General features: G+C 40.0%; 1 protein-coding gene and 1 pseudogene across 2 annotated transcripts in view; both read right to left on the bottom strand.

The window, feature by feature from the left end:
- Window positions 1-80: 80 nt before the first annotated feature.
- On the bottom strand, window positions 81-2,716 carry LOC137715462 (mediator of RNA polymerase II transcription subunit 15a). The gene is made up of 7 exons (XM_068454805.2): window positions 2,511-2,716; window positions 2,044-2,176; window positions 1,734-1,845; window positions 1,458-1,551; window positions 1,271-1,341; window positions 810-884; window positions 81-544 (listed from the first exon to the last, which is right to left on the bottom strand). The coding sequence occupies exons 2-7, from the start codon at window positions 2,151-2,153 to the stop codon at window positions 308-310; spliced, it is 699 nt and encodes a 232-aa protein (XP_068310906.2). The 5' UTR covers window positions 2,154-2,176; window positions 2,511-2,716; the 3' UTR covers window positions 81-307.
- Window positions 2,717-5,232: 2,516 nt separating this feature from the next.
- LOC137715463 (mediator of RNA polymerase II transcription subunit 15a-like) overlaps window positions 5,233-9,192 on the bottom strand; it is a 33,852-nt pseudogene continuing 29,892 nt past the window's right edge. Inside the window, exons 6-8 of the transcript XR_015961056.1 lie at window positions 7,194-7,268; window positions 5,556-6,929; window positions 5,233-5,418 (exon numbers count right to left, since the gene is read on the bottom strand). The product of XR_015961056.1 is annotated as a mediator of RNA polymerase II transcription subunit 15a-like (transcript). The remainder of the gene's footprint in view (window positions 5,419-5,555; window positions 6,930-7,193; window positions 7,269-9,192) is intronic.

Here is a 9,192-nt window from a genome sequence, read left to right as displayed (position 1 = left end):
GAGACTTGGTCTCCATTGGGAAGTCACGGCCCAGGATTATGGAAGTACCTGGGTTGGGGCTGCAGTATACTAATACGAGAGAGAGAGAGAGAGCTCCTCTATTTCAACCATATAAAACTGATGATAAATCATTCCCACAGTCATACAATAAATATAAACAAACATTGCTACTGTTCCAAACACACAAATAACTATTGACAAATAGCTAGAAATCTTTCAAAATGCGGTCCATTCATTTTGCGGTTGCGGTTGTGATTTCTTCGTTTTGTTGAAGCTCGCCAGCCTTTCGACAACGGTGCAATCCACTTTACATATGGGGTGGGGGCAGCTGCCCTTGTTGCAGAGGAGGACCTTGCTTCCTCGGTCTATTTGTATTAATAAAATTTACTATATGCTTCTCATATAAACCCAACTTGTCTTTCAAACCAGGTGAAATGTTACTCTTGGAAACCTGTAAGATTGATATGAGGCGCTCTAACATGGTTTTGAAAATTTTTAGCTTCTCAAGCTGCTCTGACTTTGGTTGTTGGGGAAGAGAATCGTTCTGGCAAACAGAAAGAACAGACGTCAGTAAGCAAAAGAAGGCAATATAAGGAGTAACAACTTTGTTGCGAAATCTTATTAGCATTATTGGTGAGGTAACAATCCCATGTAGACGGTCTACATGGGTACAATAATTAAAAGGGAGATCCAGGTAGAATCTATCAAAGAGCAGCACCACAATAACGTAGCAGGGAAAGCCCCGCTTATTGCTAAAAGTTCAAGCAACAAATTATGAGAGAAGAAAAAAAAATGAATTGATTACATACCTGCTGAAGTTTAGTATCAATTTTCTGATATATTTCACTCAGTTCGGGTAAGTACTTTTCCTTCATGACTTTGATCTGCAAATGAAAGTTATAAATACAAAGATGATTAGAAAGAACTTTGCTGCATCTACATGCTTGCCGATACCATCATAACATCAATGCCAATGGAAAAGAGCCCATGCATGCAACCATGAATTCAGACAGCATGAATTCATGTATGCTTGTATCTAGTGAAGCAAGTTTTAATTAACTCCCAACCGATGGTTGCTTAACAAAGCTGCCCCACAAGGAATCTTAACTAGCATCTAATTCTTCAAAATCCCCATTCAAGGCAATTTTGGCATTAGTATAATTATTTTCCAGTAGCTCTATTCCCACCCCCACGCCAAATAGTTTGTATTTTTATATTTAGATGTTGTATGTGAAAGCCATCAAATGGACAAGAAGTCAGGACATCTTACTTTTTGGTAGACCTCCTCTTGCCAATCACCCCCATCTGCATATCCAGTCTGAGATGAGGAATCTAGAGAAGCTACAAAATATAGAGAGATATATATGTCAATGTTTGCACATAAAATGAAATTTGAACACGAGGGTTAAAAATGAGAAAGAAAAAAAAAAAAAAAAAAAAAAAAAAAAAAGCATTACCAGCAGAGTTAGATTGTAAAGGATTGCCCGTTAAATTCTGAGACTTGGTCTCCATTGTGAGCATCTTCTGAGAAATTTTCCGTAGATAATCCGACTACAAAAATAAAAATAAAATCCAAGCTAAACTTAGAATACAGTTCTATCCAAAATATGAAGAAAGTTCAAACATAGACAACGTTATTTTAAGAAGTCATATATGTAATAGATAGGTAACTATTAAGTACGCAAACATTTCATGCACCATAAGAAATAAGAACTATGGTATTATGGAAGCACCTGGCTTGTGGCTGCAGTATAAATCTTTTCCTCAAACCTTACAGCAATTTCACAGAGTTCCCGTAATCCATCTTGTCCGTTGAAGGGAAGATGCCTCTTCAACGTATCCATTCTATACATGCAATAAAACCAACATCAGTTACTGACTACCAAAACGGGGGTAGCATTCATAATAGCAAAACTGGATTCGTAGACAATCCACTAAAATATGTTTTAAGTTTGAACCCCTCTCGCCATAGTTTAGATTAGATTACGCTAAATTAGACTACCGCTTGAAACAAAAAAAAAATCGACAAAGAAAAACACTTACATCTTGTTGACAATTCTTTGCCTTGAATCAGCCTGCAGCTGACTCCTCCAATCGCCGGCATCCATGGCGGCCTCTCCAACTTGAGAAGGCCTCCACTTATTGGTATCCATCAAATCCGATCAACCCAACAAAACTGCCAAAAACAAAAGCACAGGACTGAGATATTTCAACGAAAACCTACGAAAAGGGCACAAAAATTCGTACAAGAGCTAGCTATTCGGACGACGATACAGTTTATAATTACGCAGGCATTTTTTTGCATCAGAAATTGCATTCATTCAAGCTGATTCTAAACACGATTTAGGCGCCATGAAAAATCAAAACTTGCAATTCACATACAACCGAAAACCCGATACGATTTACACAATCAGATCACAAAAACACCAACAATAACTAATTTTCCATAAAACCCACGATCGATCAACATCTAAAACCAAAAACCCACAAATAATTGACCAAAAAGTTACCTCTTTTCTTTCAGAACAGGAGAGTCGAAGATTGAAAGGTTCAGGTAGCCTGGAGTGAAACAATGGAGAAATTGCAGAACTGGGAAATCGGGGGATTGGGAAAGGAAGGAGGGTTCTTGCTCAAAAGCTTCAAACTTTGAGAAGATTGAATGGATTGATGCGTCCGAATGTGGTCTTTTTAGTTTTTAGTAGGAAGGGAGAGGCAACGAAATATCCTATTTTAACCAATGTCTGATTTTTTTAGGGTTTTTTTTTTATTTTTTTTATAATTTTTAATTTTTTTGGGAACAAAAGGACAATAAAACCATTGTCCTTAGGATTTTGTACGTTGCCACTTGCCACTTTATCCTAATCCTTCTAGGCTTTCTTGTTAAATCCCAATAGGATAGGAATATTTCCGACTAAGTCAAAAGAACAAAGTAATCTTCTTTATAACTAGCTTCTCGGTACGCGCTCAAATGCGCGAATTGACTTTTAAACGTCAATTAATGTGTCGGCATTTTATTAGTTTTATGTCTTATATCATTACTTTGAAACTTATTTATTTGTACTAAATAAGAAATTGCTATATATAGTTGGTCTAATAAGTTTGTGTCTCTAACATTATTGATGTAAAAAGATTGATTTTCTTATATATTTTTTAATTTTAAATTTATTAGTTATGCAACTTTACACTTTATTGCTTTTCAAAAAAGACAGAACAAGGAGGAGATCAATTATTCCTCAATTAATCTACACTTCATTATTCCTCAATTAATCTACTTCTTGACCTTTTGGTGTTAAATTGTATATAGTAAGAGTCACGTAAATTTTATTTTCATGTGTTAATAAATGGAAGAATCCAAATGATTTCGCATGTGAGTAAATACATGTGGTTGGCATGAAATCTAAATGTCTCTTAAATTCAATATAACAACCTCTTGTCCCACAAGATTTTGAAACCATTACCTCCTCCAACGAAATGGAGATCAAAAAACCATTTGTACAAAGGTAGAATACAACCAAACTCTAGGTATAGCAAATTTTTTTCTCTCTAACAAAAGTCAATACATGCAGATGACGCTTTATCACAATGACAAAAATCAATTATGTCTGTGCACCCTAACCAACCTCCTCACCCCTAACAAAAGCCAATACATCGATATCCTCTACCCTTCTAAAGTCATCACATTTTTATTCCGAGAATGGAGGAGAGAAGCTGAAGTAGCATATGAGAACATGGAAATTCAGACCAAAGGAGCATAAAAACCGTACGGAAAAGATGATGATGCATCAGGAACAATTGACAAACTTGATTGAAAAGATCATTCCAAAAAGATCGAATTTGCAGCGAATGTGGACTTGGGGGGCGTTTGTTGCGCCGGACTATCTCGGACTGGATTAGCTTCAAGGACTAAGCTGGACTGGCTTAGACTAGACTAAACTGGACTAACTTAGTGAAGCGTTTGGTGCAATATTGGACTAAGAAGCTGGATAATGACAAATTATACTATTATATTATTTAATATATAAATTATTAATATTTTATTATGATCTTATCTTTTTCTTCATTTTTTCCTACCATTTCCTCGTTAAATTGGATGAAGTTAGCATCGCCAAAAAATTCATCACCATCCCTGGACCGAGATCTTAGCTTTGAATGCTCGAATCTGTCATGGATTTGAAGAAGCCCAAACAGGCTGAGACTTCCAGGCCATTTTCTAGCCACATTCGACCACATTTTGGCCTCGATTCAGGTAAAATCGTAATCTTGTCACTCATAGCTTCAATTTGGTATATTTTGTATGAAAGTTGGTTGTGAAATGGATCTGAAAGAGAGTCGGAAAGTTAATGATTGATCTAGGTGACCGGAGATGACGAGGAGTCTGTCGAGAGTGGTCGTTGAGCATGACGAGGACGAGAAAGAGAGGATAGTCTTAGCTAGTCCCATGGTTATTGGGGGGTCTCGCTAAGACCTCTTAGTGAAGGGTTTTGTCCATGCTAGTCCTCTTTAGTCTCATTAATGTTAGTCCCATCATGGAACAAACACAGTATTGGACTAATAGCTAGTCCAGTCCAGTCCAATCCAACTTAGTGAGGGCAAACAAACGCCCCCTTGTGGTCTGAGACTTGGTCTCCATTGTGAGTTCACGGCCCAGGATTATACAAGTACCTGGGCTGTGGCTGCAGTATAATAATACAAGGCTCCCCTAATTCAAGAGAAATTTTTAATTGTGACGAAAAAACAGATGACACACACTGTGTTTTTTGTTATGTAAATAGTGAAAATTTTTAATTTTTAAGTTATTAACCTTTTAACACACATATCCTACCATTTATATAGAAACACATGGTGTACTACCTCGCGTGACGGTCACATTGAAAAATCTCTCCTAATTCAACCATATAAAAGTAAAACTGATGATAAATCATTCCCATAGTCATACAATAAAAGTAAATAAACATTTCTACTGTTCCAAACACATAAACAACGTCATAAAAATGCAGTCTTTTTAATTAATTATTGGCAAATAGCTCGAAATCTTTCAAAATGCGGTCCATTCATTTTGCGGTTTCTTCGGTTTGTTGAAGCTCGCCAGCATCTCTACAATGGTGCAATCCACTTTGCAATGCACTGTGCAGTGCCCATTGCACTTCCTTTCCCACTGCCCTGGCATTATCAGCAGAATCCGCATACGTTTGACAATATTTTTCAGCGTAGTACGTTGCAAATGACATAAATTCTTCCAGCATCACATCCTTCTTGCCTTTGTTTCTTCTTCTAGCAGCAGCAGCGGCGGGAGTAGCAGCACCATAATGATGACAACGCACACCCTTCCACCTCACAGCAGCAAACAGATGCACTCAATGCATCTGAGTCAATGTCACTGACAGATGCACTCAAAGCATTAGGTGACATCGATTTCTCCTGCAAGTTCAAAATACAGAAATTTAATTTAAGCACAAGTGAGGGAAGGAAAAGACCAACTTAGATGGTAAGTACTGAAACATCATTACAGCACTAAAAAAAAAAGAGAAATATGTAATAAGAACCACTTTACTAACCGCCTTAATCAAGCGTTCAAGAGGCTGCTCAGTAACACTCGACTTGGCAGAAATAGTTGACAAAGCATTAACATGACTACCATCTGGTACACTAAATTCAGCAAGCAAAGGAGATGCTGATATCCCAGGGCTGCCAATTGCAAAAGACTGGACTGGTGCTCCCACCCTAGCTGCTTGTTGATGTCCGATATTCCCAGCATTTGATAGTGAGGAAGGTTTCTCAGAATCCCATGGCATGGGGGATGAAGCCATGGGAGTTGAAGGAGATGGAATGACAAAAGGTGAACCGGCAGTTTGCAATAGTGTTCCAGCTTTCGGGCGAGTCAGTAGATTCATGTGGTCAACTTGGGGAGGAGAATGTTGCGAAATTTGAGGAGATGCAGCCTGAAGGAGTTGGTTTGATGAAGGAATAGGAAATGGAGATCCTGATTTCAACTGCTGATGAGGATAAGCACGCTGGCCTGAGGACATATGTTGCTGAAAAACCCCTGGCTTAACACCCATCCCCTGTCTCATCTTCAAGTCATTTGCATCATTCATTTGATGAAGCTGTGGCATTTGGTGTTGGTTCGCCTGCATCTGCGCCGGAAGCTGCTGCATTGCTTGCTGCAACTGTTGCTGCGGTTGCTGCTGCTGCTGTTGTTGCTGCAGCTGCTTCTGTATCAGATGCTGCTGCATTCGCTGTTGATACATCTGCTTCAGTAGATTCTGAAGCATTTGTTGTTCCTACTGTTTTAATTGCTGGTGTTGAAGCATACCAGAATTTGACTGAAGGGAGTTAATATTTGGCTGAAGCATACTAACCCCACTCTGTGATGACAAACCATTCATGTTAGCTAGGTGGGGAGCACTGACAGGAGTTTGTTGGATAGATCCCACCAGAACTTGCTGCAAAGAGTTCAGTGCATTTCCCTGTCCTGAATCCAAATTTGTACTCGGCTGCAATGAATTCATCATGTTCTGCTGTGCTGTTGAAACCCCAGATATCGAAGACATTGAATTTTGCTGCAAACTTGTCATATTGTTCTGCTGCATTGTTGGCACAGAACCTTGTAAATTCATTGTTTGCAACTGCGGGTTCATTTGATTTTCATGAGACAGCACTTGAGGAATTTGAGACTGCGGCTGGTGCATGGAGTGCAAATGAGGTGGGGTGAGCTGCCCTTGTTGCAGAGGAGGACCTTGCTTCCTCGGTCTATTTGTATTAATAAAATTTACTATTTGCTTCTCATATAAACCCAACTTGTCTTTCAAACCAGGTGAAATGTTACTCTTGGAAACCTGTAAGATTGATATGAGGCACTCTAACATGGTTTTGAACATTTTTAGCTTCTCAAGATGCTCTGACTTTGGTTGTTGTGGAAGAGAATCGTGCTGGCAAACAGAAAGAACAGACGTCAGTAAGCAAAAGAATGGCAATTTAAGGAGTAACAACATTGTTGCAAAATCTTATTAGCATTATTGGTAAGGTAACAATCCCATGTAGACGGTCTACATGGGTACAATAATTAAAAGGGAGATCAAGGTAGAATCTATCAAAGAGCAGCACCACAATAACCTAGAAGGGAAAGCCCTGCTTATTGCTAAAAGTTCAAGCAACAAATTATGAGAGAAGAAAAAAATGAATTGATTACATACCTGCTGAAGTTTAGTAGCAATTTTGTGATACATTTCACTTAGTTCGGGTAAGTACTTTTCCTTCATGACTTTGATCTGCAAAAGAAAGTTATAAATACAAAGATGATTAGAAAGAACTTTGCTGCAGCTACATGCTTGCCGACACCATCATAACATCAATCCCAATGGAAATGAGCCCGTGCATGTTATACAGAATGATATATTTCCTTTTCTTTATTGTAATGACAGTTAGATGTTTTATATACATCTTACACACACACACATGCAATAAACTAAAAACACATGCAATAAACTAAAGCTGGCGTGCTTGCTGCCCATGCTGCAATACATCAGAGCACTTGAGGTCTGCTGTCAAGGAATATTGCAGCCACGTGCAGTATTCCTTCTGTCCAAGTTGTATCCCAATTGTGCAGTTGATGGAGCAGATTCCTTAACACGCCCCCGCAAGACGGTGGCACCATCGGAGACACCGATCTTGGAACGAAGGAGATGGAAACGTGGACGTGGCAAGGATTTGGTTAGAGCGTCTGCAAACTGATCAGTAGTGGAGACATGAGAGACTTAAAGAAGACCACGATTGACACGATCCCGTACAAACTGAAAATCAATATCGATATGCTTCATACGGGAATGGAGAACCGGATTAGCACAGTAGAACATGGCTCCAATGTTATCACAAGAAACAGCCGGTGTTGTGGGGAGAGAAATGCCAAGTTCACGCAGTAAGGACTGAATCCATATGAGTTCAGCAGTGGTGGCAGCAATGGCCCGATATTCGGCTTCGGTAGAGGAGCGAGAGACAGACCGCTGCTTTCGGGAGCTCCAAGAGATGAGATTGCCACCAAGATAGACAACATAGCCAGTCGTAGATTTGCGATCATCAGGATCACCAGCCCAGTCAGCATCGGAAAAGGCATAGAGACGATGAGAGGGGCGACGACAAAGATGAAGGCCAAAGGAAAGGGTACCCTTCAAGTAGCGGAGAAGACGCTTGAGTGCCTGCCAGTGAGTCTCGGAAGGAGAATGCATGAATTGAGAGAGCTTATTGACTGTGAATGAGATGTCAGGGCGTGTAAGGCTGAGGTATTGTAGTCCACCAACAAGACGACGGTAGGGAGTAGGATCCGTTGGGGAGGAGCCATCATGGAGCATGAGTGAGTGAGTGGTGGAGAGAGGCGTACTGACAGCCTTTGCACCATCCATCTTGGCATTGACAAGAAGATCATGAATGTACTTGTGCTGAGAGAGAAATAGGCCAGTGGCTGTGGGAAGGACTTTAACACCAAGAAAGTAATGTAAGGAGCCCAGGTCTTTGACGGAGAACCGAGTTGCCAACAGGTGAATGAACTTTGCTACAAGTGAGGAATCGTTTCCTGTAATAAGAAGATCATCAACATAAACCAAAAAATAAATTACAGCAGTCCCTTTTTTCAAGAGAAAGAGTGAGGCATCAGAGATGGCATTGACAAAGCCATGGGAGAGCAGAAATGAGTGTAATTCCTTGTACCATGCCCAGGGAGCCTGTTTGAGGCCATAGAGGGCTTTCCTCAATTTACACACATGAGATGGATGATTAGAGTCAACAAAACCAGGTGGTTGGACCATATAGACATTTTCACGGAGTGTGCCATGAAGGAAAGCATTGTTGACGTCCAACTGACGAATTGGCCACGCATGAGTCACGGCAAGATGCAAAACAATGCGTATAGTAGTAGGTTTGATCACCGGACTGAAAGTTTCTGAAAAATCAACACCAGGACGTTGGTGAAAACCCTTGGCAACTAAGCGTGCCTTGTACCTGTCAATAGTGCCATCAGGATGCCGTTTGATACGAAACACCCACTTACAACCAATAAGATTTTGAGAGGGAAGGGAAGGAACGAGCTCCCATGTACCATTGCGAATTAACGCATTGAACTCATTGGACATTGCTTGCCGCCAAAGGGGATCCTTGACAGCCTGAGAGACACATGTCGGTTCAACTGAGGAGAGAATGGGA

Source organism: Pyrus communis, chromosome 3 (assembly GCF_041283825.1).
Source record: "Pyrus communis isolate YQ-2024b chromosome 3, ASM4128382v1, whole genome shotgun sequence".
Taxonomy (NCBI): domain Eukaryota; kingdom Viridiplantae; phylum Streptophyta; class Magnoliopsida; order Rosales; family Rosaceae; genus Pyrus; species Pyrus communis.
The sequence above is the reverse complement of the archived record's forward strand: the minus strand, read 5'-3'. Positions and strand labels throughout refer to the sequence as shown.

Coding starts and splice junctions, on each gene's coding strand:
- LOC137715462 (XM_068454805.2), bottom strand. CDS start 2,153: ATGGATACCAATAAGTGGAGGCCTTCTCAAGTTGGAGAGGCCGCCATG. Junction 1,552..1,733: donor ATACTGCAGCCACAAGCCAG/GTGCTTCCATAA, acceptor TTATTTTTGTAG/TCGGATTATCTACGGAAAAT. Junction 885..1,270: donor AAGAGGAGGTCTACCAAAAA/GTAAGATGTCCT, acceptor TTTCATTTGCAG/ATCAAAGTCATGAAGGAAAA.